Source organism: Mercurialis annua, linkage group LG4 (assembly GCF_937616625.2).
Source record: "Mercurialis annua linkage group LG4, ddMerAnnu1.2, whole genome shotgun sequence".
Taxonomy (NCBI): Eukaryota; Viridiplantae; Streptophyta; class Magnoliopsida; order Malpighiales; family Euphorbiaceae; genus Mercurialis; species Mercurialis annua.
Genome location: NC_065573.1, coordinates 35,870,491 through 35,894,697, shown reverse-complemented (window position 1 = coordinate 35,894,697; position 24,207 = coordinate 35,870,491). Strand labels below are relative to the sequence as shown.

The window sequence follows — 24,207 nt, the reverse complement described above, 5'->3', positions numbered from 1 at the left end:
GCAAAACACAACAGCACAACGCACGCTTTACACTTACCCCTGTGTCAGTCTACTCGCCGCCAGCAGCAGCAGCCACCACCATTTCATCCACCGCCACTTCTTCCGGCAGCTGCTATCATCGCCTTTTCCACAATCTTCTTCAGGCTTGGACTTTATCTGCGTATTCTATTCAGCTGAAAAGGAAAAAAATCCAAACATTAGGTATTATTGAGATTTATAATACTTTTTTTAATTAAATAAATTTAGTAGCTAGCCACTATGATGCATATTTAGCTTATTACTGAATTGAAAAAGTCTTAAAATTGAATTATATTTAATAGCTACAAGTTTTGTGTGTGTTTTTTTGTGTGACAGATAAAAAATTTGGAGTTTCTATTCTATCATAGCATATGCTAAATATTTAACTTAATCATCCAAGAAGTCCAATTAGTGAGGAAATTAAGGTTATTTTACAATATGGAATCTGAAGATTTAGCAATTTCAAGAGCTGAAGAAATTAAAGTTCAAGCTAATGAAGCATTTAAAGGTACTTGTTTTTCTTTTATTTGTTTGCTTTTGTGTTGTTAGGGTTTTGAAATTTCTGCTGATATACATCAATTTTCGTGGCGTTGCGTTTGTTCAGTTCATAAGTTTGCTCAGGCTATTGATTTATATACGCAAGCAATTGAATTAAGTGGTCAGAATGCTGTTTACTGGGCGAATCGGGCATTTGCTCATACTAAATTGGAGGAGTATGGAAGTGCTATACAAGATGCTTCAAAGGCTATTGAGATTGATCCTAAATATTCGAAGGCATGGATTATTAATGTTTCTTCATTTCCTAATGAGTTTTTTCTTTTGTGATTATTTTCACTTGTCTTGTGCCTTTCTGTTGTTTTTCTTCATAGTTCTCTGAATTATTGCAGGGTTATTACAGGCGAGGTGCTGCTTATCTTGCTATGGGGAAATTTAAAGAAGCACTGAAGGACTTTCAACAGGTATTTTTTTCGGATGATTCTGTTGTTATTTATTTCTCGGCTGTAGATTCCTATGATTACTGGTTAAAAAGAGCTATAGGGTATATGTTCATTCTTTTAACTGTTACTTCATCATGTTGGGGATCATGTACATCTGTTTCTTTCATGACGTATCAAGCCTAAATACCTTTTTCTTGTCTTATTTTGGGTTTCTACTGCCTCTTTGTTCTCTTATCAACTTTTTGAACTAAGTTATTGTACTTTTGTAATGCAATTTATTGAATTTGATTGAGCTAATATTGGTTTTCATTTTGGAAATTTGCTCAAGACTGTTTTCGTAGATGCATACTTTTTGAATTTGATTGAGCTAATATTGGTTACATTCCAAAATTTGTTGAATATAATTGTACAATATGCCTGATTAGGTCAAGAAGATCAGTCCAAATGATCCTGATGCTACCAAGAAACTAAAGGAATGTGAGAAGGCAGTAATGAAGCTTAAGTTTGAAGAAGCTATTGCTCTACCCCATTCTGAAAGACGCTCAATAGCTGAATCTATTGATTTTCGTTCTATAGGTACTGTTTTTCTAAGCTCATTTCTATTTGTGTGTTTTAGGTATTTCTTCTCCTTTTGCTCCACCATTATATCATGTTTGTGTTTATCGTTTTGTAATGAAAATCCATTTAAATCTAACTGGGCATCTGGCAAAACACAAAAGACATATACTTTAAGGATAGACACATCAATGCCTCTGTTGATTTATTTTTCCCTTTGTTCTTTTTGGTTTGATTCTTTTTCTTGAAGTATGGTTAATATTCTTGATAGTGTGTTCCACAACCTATGCTATGTGCAATTAGGTACCATTCCCTATTCTTTTCTTAGTAATTATTACTCTTCTTAAATTCTGTTTATAGCTTTGAGAAGTATTGGCTTGTGTTTTTGAGATTGACCACCTTTCTAAAAGTGACATTGTTAGTGTAACGGGCAACAATTTTGTGGAAACTCTTCAAACTCTGTATTAATTGTCGAGGGAGGCTGAAACTTAAGCAGTTAGAGATATATGTGTATTTTTTTTATGTTTTAGCAAATGCTTCAGTAAGTGGCTGAGTTTCTTGCTGTAGAACTTGTTAAGCAATCTACGCCTAATCTTTATGACTGTTATGATCAACTGATGGTGCTTGTTGGAATTCAATTGATTGAGTATGTTTAAACCGTTACCTGTGGAATATGATGCTGAATTTGGTCAGTTGAGAGATATGTTAGGTGAACTACATACGTGCTTGTAGAAATTCCAAGCCGGAAATGGTCAAATCAAATGGCAATTGGAATTGATTGGTCTGAGGTGGGACTAAACTATTATTTATGGTAACTTGTTACAAACGTAGATTACAGAAATACCAAAGCCATTAAGAAGCAGGCCAATTTAGAAAAATGCTGGAAGGTGTTTTCTGAAGCTGGCAACTGGATAGCAAGAGACCTTATGGATGGATTTTTGTAAATAATATATGGAAACATATTCAAGGGAATTTCTCAAAGCTAATAACTGGCTTGCTGAAGAAAATAATACTATTTTTTTCTTTCTTTTTAAAAAAATGCTCTGTTCTTCTGAAGTCTATGTATGTGATTAATGAGGTCTTAGTTTACCTGTTTTCATATTGACTCTTCTGCCCTTTGTAAGCACTGAGCTATTCCTAGAAGCATATAACTGTCGCTCAGATTACAGGTGGACATTTTAAGTACCATTAGTAGCATTTTGCAGTGCTATCAAGAGTGTAGTGATGAATGTAATATCTCATTTTCCTCAAGGTCGTCTACTGTTTAGCTTTATTTTCCGTTGCATTATCACTTCATTCATTTGAATTATGTTTAATTATTGGGTGTCACTCTGATATCCTACACAACTTCCTTCATGATATCCTAATGTGTCTAAAATAAGGAGTTGGGGTTTTACTAGTTTGTAGGGCTCTCCCTGTTTTGTTGTCTTCTTTTGAACCCTGGATTGTTACGTCCTTTTGGATTTTCAAGGTGTAAAATTCATTGTTGGACCATGGTAATTCTTATGTAGGTGTCTTTTTTTAGTGCATTGCATGTAATTTGGTGCTCCACTATGAATTTTGTTATGTCTCCAGTTATTGTCTTAGCATGCATAAATTTGAACTTGAGTGATTTGAATTTGGCAGCTGGTCCTAGGTATCTGCCTAATTCTATATAGAGCTTGCTGACACATCAACTCTAAGATTAACATGCTTAGTCTGTTTATTTCTCCTAATAAAATTAGTGGGGGTAATTATTAATTTTGTATTTCTATATCGTCGTATTAGGGACTGGCCCCAGTTCATCATCTTTGCCCACCCAAGTGGCCATAGCACCAGTAGCAGTAGCAGTTGTGGTTGCAGCTATGATTTTGGTAGGACAAGAAAGAGCTCCAGTGTTGGTGGCAGTACTGATGGTGATACTGGTGGTCTTAGGGGCATTTTGGTGGGGTGGCTGGAGTGTTAGTGGTGTATTTACCAAGAGACAAATACTTGACCTAGGTTTGACCTCAGGGTTTATAAAGCATTATAGTCACAATCAGTTTCTGAAGCTTTGAACATTGATAAACCAAGGAAAAGAAAGATATAGATTGGTTTTGTTTTGGTTTTTCCCTGAAGCTTGTGCTTATATCATATGGATTCAGATCGCTTAGGTTTGAGCTTTGAATGGAATCAATTGATAGAAAAAAAGTTAATATAGATGGTTTATTATTAAAAAAACATAATATTTGGTTATTTGGAGAAATTGTGTATTGTTAAAAATTGAAAGATAACCTACTTTTGGTTTAAGACTTGTAGTCTAATGAGTAAGAGATGGCTTTTTTGCTAACTGTATCTCTATCCCAGCTCAATTGTTTTTCATGTTAAAGGTCTATTTGGAATAATGTACATTTGTGGTTAATATAAGAATGTTCCCGAGCATTATTGAAACTGCTTTTTCTATGTCTGTGCTAGATGTGGAGTCACAGTACAGCGGGGCAATTATAGAGGGAGACTGTGTTACTTTGGATTTTATCAAGAAAATGATAGAAGACTTCAAGAATCAAAAGTGCTTACATAAACGGTAATATAAGCAGCAATTATGAATTTGATCTATGCAAAATATTTGATCCGATGCTTTTATCTGAAACTGGTGAACATTTCAGATACGCATTCCAGATTGTCTTACAAACAAGGGACATGTTAAGAGATTTGCCATCTTTGGTTGATATAAATGTTCCCGATGGGAAGCATTTCACTGTTTGTGGTGATGTTCATGGTCAGGTAATCATGTTACTCCTACAATTCTGGAAATGTATGTTTCCTAAATGTGGGCACTTTTCTGTTCATACATTGAAAGCATAGTTTGGTCTTGTTTTTTGACCATGTTCTCTTAAAAGAGCGGTTATTATTGACTCAGACCATTATATTTTTTTATTTTGTGGTTTTCTATGTTCATTATTATGCTGAGCTTGAACGTTAAAATTATGTGGAGATGTCATCTTGTAATTTTATGCTGCTATTCTGTCTGGTTTCGCCTCTTCTTTATCGTTGGTTTCCTAATGTGTTTTGTCCATTGCATTTATATGATGAACATGATATGTGTTGTTCTATTTTATACACTTTGTATTGGTCTTATGGTTTCTCACACCTCCTTGACTGCTATATATATCTACTTGTTTTAAGCTAGTCTTTTCTTTTTGTGTTTTGTTTTCTTCACTTTATGGACTTACTTTTGCTTGTCTAATGCTTGCAGTTCTATGATTTGCTGAACATTTTTGAACTCAATGGTCTTCCCTCAGAAGAGAATCCATATCTGTTTAATGGTGACTTTGTGGACAGGGGATCGTTTTCTCTTGAGGTCATCCTCACATTGTTTGCGTTTAAATGCATGTGTCCATCAGGTGCACCCTCTTTTATGTTCTTTTGTACTTCTTAAGTTTGCTTTGGTTAATTCATTGTGCAAGGGTTGTAATAATTTTGCCGTTATTGTTAATTTTTCTGCTTCTATTATTGATAATAATAATATATATACTTGTCTTAACCATTATATTGTCCTACATATTGCTAGTTCAATTTTTTTTTTCTTCAGTTGCACTTGATTCTAAATGGCGTTGATTGCAATTTTAAGTTACTGTATACTTATGTTCATTTCTGAAACTATCCAGCCATGTATCTGTCTAGAGGAAATCATGAAAGCAAGAGTATGAACAAGATCTATGGTTTTGAGGGTGAGGTCAGATCCAAATTGAATGAGACGTTTGTGGAACTTTTCGCAGAAGTATTTTGCTGTTTACCTCTGTCTCATGTTATAAATCAGAAGGTATTTATAGTTCATGGGGGCCTTTTTAGTGTAGATGGCGTCAAATTATCTGATATTAGAGCCATTGACCGGTTTTGTGAGCCCCCCGAGGAAGGTAAACTGCATCTTTTGTTTTTCTTTTCTTAATTTGAATTTGTATTAGCTGTGTCTTCGTCTTGTCAATCTGTTCACTTCGCCGGTGGAGGTTGTTAGGTCAAGTCATTCTTTTCAAGCTTCTATAAGCATAATACTGATAAATGGCATATTTATTGGAGGTTATTATTTGTTTTTCAGCTTCCAAACTTTGTATTGCAGTATGTTTGGTGATTGATGTAATAGTTTAGATTCTTTGCTCCTAGTGCCACACTCTGATGAGTGATGATTGACCTAATAGTTTAGGGTTTGATGTTGTACTTTAGATTCTTTGATGATTGATGTAATAGCTTAAGATTCTTTGCTCCCAGTGCCACAATCTATGCCTATCTTGTGTCATGTGTAGTAGGTTCAAATAAAAGTTTCTCATTAATGTTTATCTGTTATGACCTTGTGGTGGCATAATAGGTCACCTACATTCTGCAAACATTCACAAATTTACAGTGTTGAGTTCTGCTATTTGTTTGTACTGTGTAGTTATGTGAAGAAATTAAGTTAAAGTATGAATTTATAGAGGCTCTTGTTTTTGTGGTTTCTTTAGGAATTACTCTGTGAATAGCTGGACCACCTTCAAGAAGTAGACATGTGGCAGCTAATATAAATGCAAGGAAAATTTGTAGGGATAAATTCACTGTTTTCTTGTTTCTTCTGCATTCTTTGCGTGTCATTTTCAATTTCCAAAAACATGTTTTTGTTTTCCCATCTGCTGTGCCAATGTCATCATTTTGAAAATTTGGTTCAGTTGCATCTTTCTTGAATGGAATCACTGTGATATCCTCATCTTAATGTATTGCTCATGAAATAATTCAATTTTTTCATATATTCCGAGTTATGTTTTAGCTTCAAGGGCCACTTCTTCATTGTTTTTATTTTCAATCCTATGTGTTTTAATCATCATGCTATTAGATTATTTTTTTAGTTATAGCTGGAACAGTTTCTGAATGTATGCATGTAGTTGAGTGTAAAGGTACAGCCTTGATGGTTGATGGCTTGCCAAAGTTGCTAAAATGTCCAAGTATTGGCTCTTCTAATGCATCTATGTTCTTACATCTCATTTAATTTTCATCAGGGTTGATGTGTGAATTGCTATGGAGTGATCCACAACCTTTCCCTGGAAGAGGCCCTAGCAAGCGGGGCGTAGGCCTTTCTTTTGGTGGGGATGTGACAAAAAAGTTTTTGCAGGAGAATAATCTTGGTAATCATCAAGCACTACAGTAAAATAAGAATAACAATAGAAGAATATACAAGCATTAATAATTTTTCTGTTTTTATGTTGGCGTGTTCTAATTGCTTGCTAATTTACATAACTGACAGATTTAGTTGTACGATCTCATGAAGTTAAGGATGAAGGTTATGAGATTGAGCATGATGGTAAACTTATTACTGTTTTCTCTGCTCCAAATTACTGTGATCAGGTAATTGAATCCTGACAACATTTGCTCAATTTGCAAGGACTACAAAGTACAAATTTTATTTAGGAAATTATAAATTTCTTTTGAGTTAGCAAGTTTTGATCCTGAAATGAATTTGCTACCGAATTTTAATGAGCATATTCCTGTGTTTTTTTTCATACTATAGTAACTATTATTCATATAACTTTAACACAAGTTGAAAAACTTGCATGCCTTACTTTAAAACTTTGTGTGTTTCTTTCTTCGCCTCTTCAGATGGGTAATAAGGGTGCTTTTATTCGATTTGAAGCCCCCGAGTTGAAGCCAAATATTGTTACATTCTCAGCAGTGGTCGGTAGCTTTTTTCTTTTAACATTTATTCCTATTAGACCATGTGAAAATGCGACCTATGATTAACTCAACAATCTTTCCATTTCCGTTATGATGTTTCTCATTTGCAGCCTCACCCTGATGTGAAGCCAATGGCATATGCAAACAACTTCCTGAGAATGTTCCAATAGTGGCCAATCTTGTATTATTTTCCTTATAAGATGGCTCCACTTCAAAAACTGCAAGTTAAGAAGATGGCTGAAGAGAGGAGCCGGTACATTTTGACTCTTTAAGTTTATGATATTCTTTGAGCAATCATTTCTCCAACTTTAATGTGTTCTTAAGAATTTCCTTTTTTTTTTAATTTAGAAATTTCATGTTCTGTAAACCGGTTGTAGGTTCCAAACTTAGTGGCATTAACGTTGGTGCCTTTGTAATATGTATTTCTGTTTCTTAGTGGATTCTTTTCATGTTCATCATGGTGGTTCTATTTGACTTGTGTATATGATGCCCATATGAATGGACATTGGACTGTTAGATGTTATTGGTTCATTTATTAATCAATAGTTTATTTGGTTTAAATGAGTTTTATAAAATTCATTTCCATAAATTAAATCATAATGACTATAAAACTCATTTCCGTAGATTAAATCATAATTATGGGTCATTGATTCTTATGGGTATATAAGCTATTTTTTATTTATTTATTTTAGTGATCTTGATTTTTTTTTTCATTTTGGTTATTGACGCTTAATTTTTTTTCCGGGTGAGATTTTTTTAGCGGAAATGTGTGTGGCAGCTGCATTTTGTCATATATTCATAATTTCATTTTAAAGGGAATTTTTAGGTCAAAATTACGCGTAAATGTTAAGTTTTTAAATAAAAAAATATTATTCAGATGTCACATTAATATTTTTGACAAGTAAACCTCTTGTTAAAATAAAATTAAAATTTAATAATCACAAAGAAAAAATATCAAAGTGATCACCAAAAATAAAAAATAGATTATATTTTGTGTTTAATTTAAAATTTAATTATTTCACTAATTGGGTTTAAATATTAAAATTATAATAAAAACTTTAAGTTAAAAAAAATTAAAAAATTAAAATGAGAATTTTTAATCATAAATGCGTTTTATCAGCTTCTATGTACAGCTGAGTTAAACATGGAACAGGTCCTGTAAAATTCTCCGCCTTTTTCTTTTCCCATATTCTTGTTCCTTACTTATTACTGTCGTTATCCTCCTTCATATTCAACGCCAAATAGTTCCATAGTTCTTGATTTTCTTTCAATGGACTTACCAACACAATCATCATCAACAACGACGAATACTCCTGCTCGCTTCACTCTAGGCAAGCAGTCCTCACTAAAGCCTGAACGAAACAACCACTCTCCTCCGTCTACATCGGATGCCGCAGCGGCGGCGAAGGAGGAGGCAGAGGAGGAGGAGGAGGATTCAGTAGTGGACCCCAGGGTGAGGTTAATGTATTTAGCGAACGAAGGAGATATTGAGGGAATAAAGAAACTGGTAGAGTGTGGTACTAATGTTAATTTCAAAGATATTGATGGCCGTACTGCTTTACATGTCGCTTCTTGTCAACGCTTAACCGACGTCGTTCAGCTGCTTCTTGATTCTGGCGCCGACATCAATCCGAAGGATCGCTGGGGCAGCACTGTAACTTTATTACTCTTTCTTGATTTTGCTTTTCTTGTTCTTAATTTTGTTTGTTTGTTCTGAATTATATTTGTTACTCAATTCTCATGTTCGCGGAGCTCTTAATAGCTTGAATTCAATTCTCATGTTCGTGGAGCTCTTAATAGCTTGAATTCAATTCTTTAATTGTATAAAACAATTCAGTATAACAAAATTTCAAAGAAATTTGAATAATGCCACACAAAGCAATAGTGTTAGTGTATTAAGAATCTTAAGTACAAGAATTTCAATTTAGTTACTTGCTGCAATTCAGTTCTTTCAACTTGAAAAAAGAAAAGCCATTTTCAAAGAAATGGAAATCTTTTGGGAATTTTATATAATTCAACTCATTTGAGTTCTTTGAACATGAATAATTCCGAACAAACCCTAACTGAACAACTGAAATGCTAGATAGATATATTGGTAGATCAAGAGCTCGGCTTAAAGCTGATGAAACTCTTTTCTTCTGAAATATGGTGGTGTAGACGCTGGTCACCGGACTATGTTTCCTTATTTGAATAAACATTTTCAGAATTTTTAAAGAGAGAGGTTGGAAGTGATCTCAACTTTTTTCTGGCTCATTTAACTTAAAAGTACCTTGGATGCCAATTAATTATGATTCGTGTTTATTATTCAATTTGTTGCCATTATATTAATAATGATCATGACACAAGTATACTGTGGTTGATGGAACAGCCTCTTGCTGATGCCATATATTATAAAAATCACGACGTGATCAAACTGTTAGAGAAACATGGTGCAAAAACACCGGTATGTAAAATCATTGGTTTCAGTGCACCTTTTCATTGTTTCCGCATTTTTCTTTCCACATTTCTTAACAGTACATTTTACTTCATGTCCTCCCTCTATTGTACTTAGATAGCTCCCATGCATGTCCAAAATGCCCGTGAAGTCCCAGAGTATGAGATTGATCCTAGCGAACTTGATTTTTCGAATAGTGTTGATATAACAAAGGTATCTCATTCCCTTGCTGGTTCTTCACTTGTTAATTAACAAAATGAATAGCTTCTCATGTTTATTTTGTTTGGAAAATTATGTTGCAGGGAACTTTTCGCATTGCATCATGGCGTGGAATTCAAGTTGCTGTTAAAACACTGGGAGAAGAGGTTTTTACTGATGAAAATAAAGTGTGGGTTGGTCATGTTCCGTCTGTCTTTTCTTTTGTAGCTTCTTCAACCTGTTTTTCTTTTCTCTTGTTCTTTTTAATTTTTTTTTTGATTAATTCTTCATTTTCAGCAATGCTTTTAGGGATGAGCTTTCATTACTTCAGAAGATTCGTCATCCAAATGTTGTTCAATTCCTAGGTGCTGTAACACAAAGCAGTCCGATGATGATTGTGACAGAATATTTACCTAAGGTTAGCATTTTAACTTTGGACTGAAGGATAAGTATTTAGTTTTATGTTTTCCAGTGATACTGTATATTCAACAACGCAAAATATAAGGACAATTTACAAATCTCTAGAATAATAGTGTAATTAATAGTTGATATATAATTGTGTGCTTGATATTTTTATTATGGCCTTCTGTGTGATTGATCAGTTAGAAGATCCCATTCCAAGTGTATGGTGATAAATATTTAGTTATGGAAATAAGTACTAAATTCATATATAACTCTAAGAACTCGTGAAATATATATTTGTAGCTACTTGCCTACACTATTTGGATATCTGGACCCTCGTTTGGTGCTTGTTATCAGTTTCTTTCACTTCTTTAGTGATCTACACGTATAGAAGTGCATTAACCATTATAGTACAAAGGATATGTTTGTTTTTAAGTATGCGTAATTAAATTGCATAAACCCATGGAGGAAATGTTTGTGGGCCTTTTTTCATTTATTAAGTAGCTTGTTGCTCTATCTCATTTTTCACACATATACACATATGTGAGTATAGGAGTATGCTTATGCACTTAAGAATGTTGGTGTGCATTTGTGTACGCGTGTATAGAGCATTAAGTTAATTACCTCCTGTCATTTTATTTTCACTTAGATTGGGATTGCGTCTTTTCCAGATTTTTACCACCATCCATTCGTATTGAAGTGTTTGTTTTTGCTGAACTATAACATTTGTGTAAAGTTGGAGTGCAAGCGACGCTTTTCTATAAACGCTAAACCTACTACTTCGTTCAACCGGGCAATCTCTGAAATAGATGTTTCCAACATCAATAGGAAACTTTCGTATATTAAAACCTTCTCCACTTTTTTCTGAGTTGTTTAAACCCATACATCATCTTTTAACTCTTGTAACCTGGATATGGTAAGCCTTCTATATCAATTTATATGTTCATCTGCAATAGATATGCCTAAGCTGTTTTATTTTCTTGTCTATTTAAAATGATGAGAGATCCCTTTCTGATTTCCTTATTGGTTAGGACAAACATTAACGCCACTGGTGCTATGCCCACTTTGATGGTTCTTTGCTTGGTTTTATTTTAATCTAATAATTTATGGTGCCAAGTCCAAGTAGAAATATATTATCTCTGTATTCTTTCTGCAGGGAGATCTTTGTGCATATTTGAAGCTAAAAGGTGCATTGAAGCCAAAGGTAGCTGTGAAGTTTGCTCTTGACATTGCTAGGTCAGTAGAGCCACATGCATCCTGAACCATATTCTCAAGATATGTGATAGCAACATGGAAATATGAGCTAATTTTGATTTGGTATATTATATCTGCTCGAAAAACTATTTAATGTAGTTATTCATTGCAGTGTTGACCATCATCATCATTTGGGTCTTGAGTTGAAATTTACCTACTTGAGAACTCCTTTTCATCTAGATTTAAATTCAAGATTAACGCTTTATTTGAATCACTTTACCATATTTTATAATGTGGAAAGATGAAATTAGCATTTTTCTATAGAGTAGCGGGAACTTATTTTCGTTGAGTATAGATGTCTTAAAAAATGTGAACCAATCATGTCCTCTGTTTGGTGTATATAAATGGGTGAATTTATTGATTGTGTTCTTTTGAAATTCATATAATGGCCACTTCACTTTGATCTGCGCATGAATCGTAGATACTTTTCTCCTAATTACATTCTCCGTCACCTGTCGAAAACGAACTTGATCCCATGAAGGAATATGTTAACCCCAGATTCATTGAGAAAAAATTAGGTTGGTTTCTTGTATTAGAGTTGACTTCCCATATGTTTAAGTGTAGAACAGTGTGAAGCAGAATGTTGCATTTTGTGATAAAGAGACATCGAAGATCTTTAAATATTTGTGGGGAGAAAAAAATAGAGATACTGGCCACTGAAATCAGTTAAACTTCATTGCGAAGGTGTATGCTTAATTGCTTATGCTACATATGCATCCAGGTCCTAGCTCATTAATGCTGGGTAGGCTGATGCAAACTCCTGTCTTGAGCACATGCATACGCTTTCACAAATTAATCATAGATGTTTTCTCAAGGAATCAAAGGATTTAAGTTTTTAAATTTTGACTCTTTCAACTCCTATTCTTGTGTATTACTACTTTGTATGCCTTTATGCTTGGTTTTAATTCTAGGATGCTATTTCTCATTTAATAGTATAGGTACATACGCTTACATAGAATGAATATTTAAAATGTGGACACTCAACTAGTTTTCCATTGAGCTAGCTTATTTTGGAACTGCTTATGCTGCAATTCTCCTTTGCTGTTGCTTTTTCATTCCCACAATACTGAAATTTTAAAATTGCTGCTATCAGCTTGCAGGCCTTACATCTTTCTAAAATATTATGATGTAATGTTGTAGGGGATTGAACTACTTACATGAGCATAAACCTGAAGCAATAATTCACAGAGATCTTGAGCCTTCGTACGTTTTACTTTCTGCGTTTTGATAGCTCTGTTTTCTAATTTAGCTCCTTAATTACGGATGACTTAAACTCTGCTCTACAAATATGTTGGTAAACCTGTTCGGAAGTTTCTTATTTATAAGTAAGATAACAGAAATATACTGCGGGATGATTCTGGACATCTGAAAGTTGCAGACTTTGGAGTCAGTAAGCTTCTTAAATTAACAAAAACGGTTAAGGAAGACAGGCCATGTCAAGACACTTCTTGTAAGTCTTCTGCTTTGGTAAAAAAATCTTCACTTAAGAAGCTAGTGTTGGCAGACATTTTTAAAATTTTAACTGGTAAAAGAGATTTTGGCTATACTGAAGGTGCTGAAATGTTTTTGTAATCTTGTCGTTCTAGCCTGGTGCCAAAGTACTGCTGTTTCCTTTTTCCAATAAACTTGTTCTTATGGCATTTGTAACATATCTCTGCAATATCCTAACATAAAATGCTTAGAGACTCTAGAATCTAAAAGTTATTTATTCAATAAATGCTTCATGCTGTGAACTTACTCTTGTCGTAGTGCGATATGTGGCTCCGGAGGTCTACAGAAATGAAGAATACGATACTAAAGTGGATGTTTTTTCATTTGCCTTGATCTTACAAGAGGTCTCTTTCTCAGACAAGCATACATGTACATTTTTGTAATATTTACATCATTAGATATGACTTTTTGAGTGATATTTTCCACCTTTTAATGTTGCAGATGATCGAAGGGTCTCCACCATTTTCGACTAGAAAAGATCATGAAGTTCCTAAAGCTTATGCTGCCAATGAACGGCCTCCATTTAGAGCTCCTTCCAAACATTATTCGCATGGACTAAAGGAGTGAGTACTCTTACCGCTGGTTTTGATTTGCCTTCCCTTTTAATTTGTTCATGATATTGCTGATGTAGCTTAGTTTAAACTATTGATTGATATATGGAATGTGATGGCTGGACTGGAAGAGATTGATAGATCCTTTTTAAGTATATTTGGTGATAGTAATTAGTAAATGTCCCATTTTATAATCATAAACCATTAACATCATAATATGATTTTCTTTCGTCTGGCATTTGTGCACAGGCTGATAGAGGAATGTTGGAGTCAGGAACCATTCAAAAGACCAACATTCAAGGAAATAATAACCAGATTGGAGAATACAAACAATCGACTTGCACGTAAAAGTAGATGGCAGGTTGGCCCGCTTAAATGTCTACAAAATTTTGAAGCAATGTTGAGGAGAGATCGGCTGAATCCAAGCAGCTACTCAAGATCTTTAAGCAGATGACGAAGTGCTAACCGCAATATCCGGAAAGTTTACATTATTGAGTGTGGAGAAAATATTCTTTTCATGATTTTTGCTGGTTTTCTATAGAACAATAATTACCTGTAAATCTAGTTAGAGTCTGTAATCTCGTAACCAGTCAGCAGAACACATCTTTCTGGACTTTTGGTTTTGGCTTTGTTTCACACTGTTAATAGCATATATTGTACAGATCAATTGGTGAAATGATTTAGTGAAGTGATGCCTCAATCCAGGAGTGTACTAGAGTTTAGCCAATTCGCGAGTTAGTTGGATTTTATTCTAAAAATATTCAAAATCGATTCTATGTTAATTGAGTTGAGTTCAAGCTACTTGAGTAAATTGCTGAGTTGAATCTGTAAGTTCTACAGGCTAATTAAGATTTAAAATTCATTTATGACTTTATCTTTTGTGAGTATATATATTTATAACAATATTCTTATTTTTATAATACAATTTGAATTTTGAATTTTCATATAGAAAAATAAGTCGAGTCAAGTTTTTAATTATTCCATTGAGCTTAAGCTTTTAAACTAAGATTCGAATGAAGTCAGAGTTAAGTTTTGTGTTTTAAATTTTATAATTGAGTCGAGTTCGAGCTTATGAGTATTCGATTCGACTTGGCTCGATTACACCCTGACCTCCATCTTCATCTTCTCATCTCAGTTCTCTAGCCTTCCAATAGTTAAAGTAAATCAATGCATACAGGAGCAAGATGACTTTTGCATTTCAATAATTTGTACAGCAAAAGGACATAATTTCAAGAAACTTCAAACTTTTTACTACAAATTCTGTCAGGTAACTTGATTGTTAAAATTCCTAAAGAATGAAGGAACAAGTGAGAAACAATATGCATAGCCTGCTTTAAACATTTAGGTTCATAAAATGAACGCTACACCATTTTTAGGCTCCAGAATGCCGGATTGCTGCCAGTATGAGTATTCTAAAAACTCTACCAAGTAAATGGAATTCAAGTAATGGAACTAACTAATTAATATTGCTGGTGTAGTAACAAGAATTCTGAAAGAAAGAAACCGAACCTCGCACCTTCAATGCTGCGTGTTCTCCCGGAAATGACTAAGAACATAATCATCAGACTTCTTACTCTTTGTAGTTCACATCTTCATCCTCTTTGCCCTGTTCAACTGCTAACTGTTTATAAAAATGTATAACCTTCGGCTCTGCCCTAATCATCGACGGACTGAAACCTGACAAATGAAGACCTTTCAACGTCTTAACACGGGAAAGTACAACGTAGGCCATTCCACAGCAAAATATTCTGGAGAGATCTGTGTGAAGGCGGTCAATCGTCATTCCCTGGGATTTGTGTATACTTAAAGCCCATGCTAACCTTAGAGGTAACTGATATCTCCAAGCAACTAATTTATTATCAAAAAAATATTCCCATTTTTGTGGTTTGATCACTTCTTCGACACCTGAATCGAATTTCACTATAGGCAATAGGTTATCGGGAGACAGATCTTTAACATCCTCGTGTGAACGGAAAAATCCAGTAACAGTACCTGTGGCGCCATTACAAAGCTTGCACCAAACTTTCAAGTTCTTGTTCAGTATCACCCTCGCTCCTATACAAAGCTCGAGTCGCTCACTAGCCATCCCCTGCTCTATCACCTTTGAAAAATTGCTTATGTCAGGCCCCCCATCAGCAGCTCTATACACAACTAGTTTCTCACCCAAGCTTTTTATCCTCTCCTCGTTAATTCTATTTACATCTTCTATCCTCGGATAAAGCCTTGCTACTGAGACGTCTGGCTCCTCGCTGGAACAACATTGTTCTAAAAGCTTCAAATCCTCTAAATCAATCACTCCTTTCCTCATCTTTTGCAGTAACCTGATGAGTTCAGCATCTGTCTGCCTAAACACCTCTGTAATTTCAACTTGTGAATCAAAACTTGCACCCCAACAATCTGCTTCAAATGCAAACACTTTGCCCGACGAATTGTGTTTATCAAGAACCGGCGGCAACTGAAAGAAATCCCCACTGACGATAAGCTGTATTCCACCCCATATCTCCTTCGAACCCCTTATATTTCTAGCAATGCATTCAAGCTTTTCAAACATATTCGCATCAATCATACTGATTTCATCTATAACTAACACCTTCACCTTCTTCCATCTCTTAAAAGCACGCTCGTTCCTTCCAATCCTATCTAGCAATGTTCCAATATCACCATTACCATTTCCGAAACCAGCGAAAGAATGAAGTGTCTGCCCTTTAATAGCACAAGCAGCAATGCCAGTGGAAGCAGTGACAGCAACACGAGAAGAACCATGAGCTCTTTTCAAAATATTGATAATATGCTTAAGCAAAACTGTCTTTCCAGTGCCAGCAGAACCAGTGATAAACACGGAGAATCCGCCGCGAACATCAGTCACTATATTTTTCTGTTCCTCGGTCCATTTAATTTTGGGTTCAGCATTGCCTATGTTCTTCTTGCATTTGGTTCTCTTCTTATAACTAAATGGAGCATTCTTTGAAATAGTACTGCCAGCTAAAGTACTAAAATTTCTATACAAATCTACAGCACCATTATAAAACAACTTAAGAATCATAATTGTGTTCAAGAACTCCAACTGGGTTTACTTAAATTTCAGTCTATAACAATTCCACAAAATTTAAACAACAAAAAAACACCACCACCAATAGGTTAAAATGAACTGTACAATCCAAGAAAAAAATATATTAATAACTGGGTTTTGCTCACCAGAAAGTAGTTCCTCCACTGGTTATTGTGAACCCAACAGCCTCCACTGGTTAAAATGAACTGTACAATCCATGAAGAATTACGGAGAACAATAATGGTGGAGCTTTTGAACTCTGAACTGTTATGAACGTGGGCTTAAGAGCAAGGACCATACCTCCGTTATGAAATAGTTGTTGCGTTAGAGAGATTTTTTTATTTCATACTCATTTTAAAACTCTAAAAAAATATTTATTGCTATTTTTTATATATATCTCTCATTTATTCAGTGACAAAAATATAAAAATATAAATAAAAAATTATAATAATTAATATTAACAAATTCCAAAAAGGATTAATTCAGTAAAACTACTTATAAATTTACATATTTATTACTTTTTTAATTTGTGTAAAAATGACTAAAACGACAACTATTTTAAAACAGAGAAGTACATTGCATTAATTTTTACGCTTTTATTTTGTCACATTGTGGATTCATATTTGATACCTATAGGTCCTATACATCTCTAAATACGGAGCGGACAAAAATATAAAAAAATTACACTTTTATCTTTACCTATTATAAATATATTTCATGTAATATTTATATTGATACCTCAAAAAATATATTGCTGACAAAACTTTAATATGGAACAAACAAAACGATAATATGTTTACCAAAAGTATATAAGATAAAATACTATTATATTTGTAGTATTTAAAATATGTAAATTTTACGTTGTTCGCATTATTCGCCCCGTTTATATTGAATATTTATTTGGGGGTTTCCGGTGGAATGTGGCGGCGGATAGTTCGGACAACCTCTTCATTATAATAAAAAAATATTACAGTCGATGTTTTTGACGCTTGTAGCTTTTTTCTGCTAAATTTAATCCTTCTTCATAAGTTTTCATAAAATCATATAATCAATTGAATTAGGAGGTCATTTGTTTTAGGATGTCTTGATGACCCCTAATTTCTTTTAACATCATAGTTCTTTTAATATGATATAAATGAAAAATTAGTTCTTGTAGGGGGGGAATTATTATCTTAAGATAACATAGAAGAGTAAATATATAGTATTTTGGCTTAATCACCGAAAAAATCTCACCTTTTAGCCCATTTTAATTATACCCTGACGTTGCAATGTTGTGAGCTGCACTCAATTTTGCACCTTTGAATTTCAATTCCACCCTCAAGTACTAAATTGATCTCTTCTCCATTTAAAAAAAGTTAAATAAGTCATCCATTTTTAACTTTTTATGTGAAAAAGAATTCAAATAAATACTTTATGAGAGTTTTTATGAATTTTTTTCGAGTGAAAAAGAGTCCAATTTAATTTTGAAGGTGGAATTGATCCAAATATCCGAACTTGGGTGCAGCTGATAAAATTGTAACGTCAGGGTGCAACTGAAAATGGACTAAAAGGTGGGGGTGTTTTGGTGATTAAGGCTAGTATTTTTATAATTGTTTACATAAAAAATGTTTTCTGATAAAAAATATAAAACAATGGATATTTATAATTATTTTATCTATTTAGGTTCGTAACTCTATAAAAAAAGCTGAATAAATGAGAATGGACTAGTTGGAAATAATATATAAATAATTTGTGCGTATATAACCCGTAGAAATGTCTTTTAAGAAAAATTAGTAAAATCCACCCAATGTACAAATAAAGTAAACTGATATAGATTGCACAACAATGAAATTTTGATAGTATAAATACAATAAATGCAACAAACTGCTAGATCATGGGTCGATTGCTCCCACAAGCGTTCTCTCCTCTCCAATTATTAAAAAAAAAATAAGTATACTTCTAAAAAAAAAAAAAAAAGTGTATGAAAAATATTTCATTTGTTACATGTGATTATGCATGACATTTTTTTTGTAGGTAACATTAACATTTCAATTATTTAATAAGTTATAAATTTATCATAATATCATAGCCTCAAACTGAATTTTTTAATTGGACTTGATGCAATAATTTCACCAGAATAGTTAGTTCATTTCAGGAATTTTTTTTAAATAGATCAAGTTCAGCCATGACATCAAACTAGATAAATATAGTGAAATAGGGCATTTTAACTATATAGGGTGCCGCCTAAAACGATTTAATCCATTAAATTTGAAAACATTAAATCTACAAATAAATTTAGACAAATGAGTACGATAATTTACATATTCAAAAAAATACAACTAGAAAATTATATGTCTTAAAGTTTAAATGACATAAATTAAGTTGTAATATTTTCAAATCTATAAAATGATCTTTGAAGCAAAACGCGAGGTGTTTTTGAATCGTCAATCCAACGGTTGAAAGGGTTTCTTGATAATCTTTAATAGAAGCTTCATACTTGCAGAAGATAAAAACTACTAGTATAGAATGTAAAAACCAACAATAAAACTAATAATATATGATAAAAAGGGCAAAATGATCTTATCTACTTATATTTTTTGTGTTTTTATCAAAATACAATAATTTTTAAATTTTTCTAGTTTGATACATCATTTTTTTATTGCTGTAAATATATTTATAACTTGTTTTGAGCTGATGTGACGCAATATTCTTCGTTTACATGTATGAAATTTATTCTAAATGACGTATATGACTTTGTGCCATGATAAAAACGTGAAATTTATAGATAGATAACTTCATTTGTTTCATAAAAAACATTCATTTAATGTGAAATGAGAAAATTTAAAGGGTCGAAGGTGATTTTTATAGAAAAAATAATCAAAATTACCTTTCTTTGGTGTATAGTTTCTAGTTGACTCTGGATACTTCTCTCTCTCTCTAAAAATTATTCTCTCTCTTCATTCTAAAAATAGAGTTTATTTTCTTCATCTTTTTGAGTGTGGGAGAAGATGATATTTCTGATTAACCGAAAAATCATCTTTTTTCCGCCCATAGTATTAATTATTGTATATCTATTTTTTTGTTTGAATAAGTCTTCTTTAAGATGGTCTTTTTCAATCTGAATTTTTATGTTGTTTAATAAATTTTTATGATTTTTTCCACCTCTTTGATTCGATGTTTTAGATCGTTCAAGGATTCGTTCAAACTTTAAATCCAAGTTCTTGTAGATCTAAGAATTGGGGAGGTGCGTAGATCTATTTTTTAGAATATCATTAAAGATGAACTGAAAATACTAAGTCTTGTCGGGATATAGCGGATTTCTTGTCAAAATCGAAAAAAATATATTTGAGTACCCCGTTCAACGGAAACACAGTTCTACATTGTGTTAAGTTTATGGGTGTCATGGATTTTTGTTTTTAATTATTTTTTACTTATCTTGAATTGTTGTTTAGTATTTGATTGTTTAAATTTATAAAATTATATTAAATTTTTTGTAATATGATTTTTATTATTTGTACTTATATTTTTATTAAATACATTCTAGCATTAGAAAAAAAAATGTTTCCGGTTAGGGTTTGAGATTGTGGGGAAGAGAAGAGAGAGGGGAGAAAAGAAAGAGCACATGTCCCTTTCATGGGGTATACACTGTTTGTTTAATTTATTGTAAATTGCCACGTCAGCTAAGAAAATAGACAGCAAAGAATTTTGGGAACGGTGGTGGGAAAGAGACTGAAATACGGGGACTGTTGAAGAAAATAAGCCAAAACTTTTAATATTTTCGAACGATTATTCAGTTATCAGTTCCGTTAACTTAACGGTGAGCGTCAGTTAGAAAAAGTAGAGCGTAGACGCACGTGCTGAGCATAACGCGTGAAGAAATGAAAGTGAGGCTGGAATCTTATAATGCGAACACGAGTGAGGGTAGTGAGTAGAAGAAGTAGATGCAATGAGAGACAGCAGACAAGGCCATATCAAATTTATTATTATTACTCCTACTCATTATGGAATTTCTTAGTTGAAAATTAATCAAGAAATATAGTACAATCTAATTTTTTATGTACTTAATATTGTTTAGGAATCTGATTTGGTTTTATATTATATTAATTTAATTTAAGTTACAAATTTTGTAAACATAAGTGTAATAATTAATTACTAAGAAATTTTGTGAAAATATAGAATTTAGTTTATAATGCAAGCTATTTTTTTTAATATATTATTGATGTTATTTTCATACTATATTAATATTAAAAATACAGTAGATCCTTTAATAATTAATACTCAGTAAATTAATAATTTTAATAATCAATAAAAAATTTAGAGAACCAATTTGAATATAATGTCTTATAAAGTATTCAATAAATTAATAATTCTAATAATAATAAACTTTTAATCTACCATGTATATTAATTATCAGAGGGTTGACTGTATATAATATTTATTTCTTAACTTTATAGATTTATAAACTAACAATTTTTCAACTATAAAATATCAAATTAAAATTTATTACTCAAATATTAGCCTTAAAGTTTATATTATTATGACTTTTAACCCAATATGTTTAGATCTAACAAAAAAGAAACTTATAAGGAGTAATTTTTGCTGAGGACTAAGGCATTCTATGATACACAACATCATGGACTAATTTTAGTTAATATAACAATTTAACGATTATATAATTTCATAATTTACTTACTAAGGGTTAAACATAAAAATAATTACAAATACTAGGATGTAAAACATAATTAATCTTCAGAACATATTCATGTTCATCCCACTTACATAAAAGAGAAAATTACATCATTTATTTTTAAAAAACATATTTATAAACTTTGATATTTTTTTATTTATAAAATTATTGTTTAATTTATAATTTCGTATAAATGATACTATTAAATATTTACCACTACATCACCTTATTTATGTCGAAATTGTCATCAGATTTTATAGGGAAGTGCCTCATTTTACTAAATATTTTAGTGAACAAAGGATCAAATTGCCCCCTCAACTTGGCACAAAATATCAAATAAGTCAATTTCGCCGCTTTTAATACAAACAGACCCAAAACTTGCATTTTCGTATCAAAAAGACCCATAACTTACGTTTTCGTATCAAAAAAGCCCTTCTGACACAAAAAAGAGAGTGAATTAACTAATTACAATTTTTAAACTTAATTAATCTTAATTTAACACTAATTAAACACGATTAAAAACCTATTTAACAATAATTAAACTTATTTAAAACTAAACCTAATCCCATCGGAAACCGCCGCCGTCGCCGTCATCCTACCGACCACCGCCGCCCCAATAAAACCCTCTATCATTTATGTTCATCCCTTTGAGGGATGAACACCAAATATGTGTTCATCCCGGCTGTTCATCCCTCAAAGGGATGAACACAGATTTGGCGTTCATCCCTTTGAGGGACGAACAGCGGATCTGCTGTTCCTCCCTCAAAAGGGATGAACACCACTGCTCATCCCTTTTGAGGGATGAACAGATCGCTGTTCATCCCTTAAAGGGATGAACAAAATCGTTCATCCCTTTTAAGGGATGAACAGATCGCTGTTCATCCCTCAAAGGGATGAAAGAAATCGTTCATCCCTTTGAAGGATGAACAGCAGATCTGATCCCTTAAAGGAATGAGGCGTACGGAGTGGGAGCGGAGGTTTATGGCGGTGGAGGATGAACGGTGGCCGGAAAGAAAAGGAAAAAAGAAAGAAGAAGAAGGAGGGAAGAAGAAAAAGAAAAAAGGTGCCTAAATTTTTATTAAAAATTAAAATAATTATTAGAGTTTTAAAATTATAGAGATTTAAATGAAAAATAAAAATTACTAAGGATTAATTTAAAAGATAAATAAAATATTGAGGGTTTTTTTAATTTTTTTTTATTTTCTTATGGAGAGTGTACTTCAATTGCTTGGGTGAGAGTGGGGAAGGGGTTTTTTGATACGAAAACGCAACTTTTGGGTCTGTTTGTACTAAAAGCGATGAGAATGATTCATTTGATATTTTGTGCCAAGTTGAGGGGGTGAAGTGATCTTTTGTTCATATTTTAGTACATTCCACTAAGCGCCAAACTCGTTGAAAATTCTACATCCGACATTGTCTCTATACCCCGAATGCTGCTATTCATGTTACTTTTTATTCCTTGGATGATTTAATTTAAAGTAATAATATATGATAATTATGTTAATATTATATTTAAACAGACTAAAAATGTACAAAAATTACATACATAATACTCTAACAATAAACCGATAATATGCTAATAATTTATTAAAGTATACTGGAATTAAACTAATAGTATATATACTAAAAGTATACATATCAACTGTTTGAATATGAGCTAATTCGCTTGGTTCATTTTGTGGATTGAGATCGATTTTTTTTATATGATTCATCATTTTTATTTTAAATCTAAAAAGATTTATTGAATAAATAGATTAAAGTGAATACACTGTCTTTCTCTTTTGACATAAAGTATATAAAAGTTGCCGATTTTTATATTTTTAGAGAAGGTAGTGTTGATGGGAAATTCTTACCTAAATTCGGTCCATGAATTTTCCATGCACCTATCCAATGAAGTGTTAAAAAATCTAACATATTTTTCTCTTTCCACTCATTATTTTCTCTTTCTTTTCATTTCTCTAACTCATTGGATAGGTCTATAAATTTTTCATAAACCGGGTCTAGATAAAAACTTCCCAGTATTGATAATACTGATTTGTGATGGATTTTCATCCGATTTTTAAAGGATTTTCATCTTTTGAATGATGTTAACTCTTGTGAGAATTTTATATTTGTTTGTTCTCATTGAATTTTTTTTATAATTAATAATTTTTTATATTTTGGATTCATTTTTAGTGGTTGTTTTTGAAGGTGTCAATCTTGTTGAAGTTTCTGTTTCTTTCTTCTCTAATGGTTTTCAATTTCACTTAATTTTTTTACCTTTTTATTAAAAATAAATTAAAAATAAATAAAAATTAACCAAAAATAATTAAAAGTAAATTGAAAGTGAACTTCATTTTTCATCACATTTTATAAATACATTTTTATAATTGTCTTTCTATTTTTGTAAACATTTTAATCAATTTTATATTTTTATAAAAGGAAAATCAATTTTTATTTATACATAAATTTTAAATTTTTATGCAAATCCCTTAGGCCAAATAATTTTTTTTTTAGAAAATTCTTAGGCCAAATATTATTTTATTCTTCTAGAAAATAGGCACCCATTCATTTTAAAATTAACATTTTGAAAACACAACAAAAAAATGGTCGAAAGTTGGAAATAGAGAGCCACATATAAATATTTGACTATAACCTTTATGTTTGGACTTTTATATGTTTATAATTAAAGTTGAGAGACTACGTTTTCTGCATTTCTTTTTGTTGCTAGGAACTCGCAATCTTTGCTCTCCTTCACTTTATGCTGAGATTAAATTAAAATATGTAAATATTTGCGACAAGGTTATAAATTTTTGCTACGGATGTTAAAATTGATTTGCGGATCTCATTAGTGTCTTATCGATCTACTCTACTCATAGTAGTAATTAAGATCAATGCGAAACTGGCATTGTTTATTAATTATATCAACGTTACTATAATTAATTTGTAAACAACACTAACATCGAAGGATTTACAAGTACATAAAAAATCAATTAATTGTAGTTTATGCTTATTTA

The 24,207-nt window shown here is 32.3% G+C and overlaps 3 protein-coding genes across 4 annotated transcripts; 2 read left to right on the top strand and 1 right to left on the bottom strand.

Annotated features, from left to right (window-relative positions):
• The first annotated feature begins 1 nt into the window (after nt 1).
• Nucleotides 2-7,621, top strand: LOC126677619 (serine/threonine-protein phosphatase 5). Of its 2 annotated transcripts, XM_050372328.1 has the most exons (14): nt 2-201; nt 355-526; nt 623-792; nt 906-977; nt 1,382-1,532; nt 3,279-3,491; nt 3,945-4,053; nt 4,136-4,253; nt 4,726-4,873; nt 5,138-5,386; nt 6,494-6,619; nt 6,739-6,839; nt 7,092-7,166; nt 7,277-7,621. In XM_050372328.1, exons 2-14 carry the CDS (start codon nt 457-459, stop codon nt 7,334-7,336), a joined length of 1,662 nt encoding a protein of 553 aa, XP_050228285.1. In that variant the 5' UTR covers nt 2-201; nt 355-456; the 3' UTR covers nt 7,337-7,621. The 2 variants fall into 2 exon arrangements, with proteins under 2 accessions (XP_050228285.1, XP_050228286.1); XM_050372329.1 differs by lacking the exon at nt 3,279-3,491 and having other exon boundaries at nt 3-201.
• A 672-nt stretch (nt 7,622-8,293) lies between these two features.
• LOC126677823 (integrin-linked protein kinase 1) lies at nt 8,294-14,196 on the top strand. Its single transcript, XM_050372619.2, has 11 exons — nt 8,294-8,820; nt 9,535-9,609; nt 9,718-9,813; nt 9,903-9,988; nt 10,096-10,216; nt 11,357-11,436; nt 12,595-12,657; nt 12,792-12,904; nt 13,204-13,289; nt 13,387-13,508; nt 13,746-14,196. Exons 1-11 carry the CDS (start codon nt 8,437-8,439, stop codon nt 13,948-13,950), a joined length of 1,431 nt encoding a protein of 476 aa, XP_050228576.1. The 5' UTR covers nt 8,294-8,436; the 3' UTR covers nt 13,951-14,196.
• An 870-nt stretch (nt 14,197-15,066) lies between these two features.
• On the bottom strand, nt 15,067-16,843 carry LOC126678637 (ATP-dependent DNA helicase PIF1-like). Its single transcript, XM_050373532.1, has 2 exons — nt 16,753-16,843; nt 15,067-16,505 (listed from the first exon to the last, which is right to left on the bottom strand). Exons 1-2 carry the CDS (start codon nt 16,841-16,843, stop codon nt 15,067-15,069), a joined length of 1,530 nt encoding a protein of 509 aa, XP_050229489.1.
• Nucleotides 16,844-24,207: the final 7,364 nt, after the last annotated feature.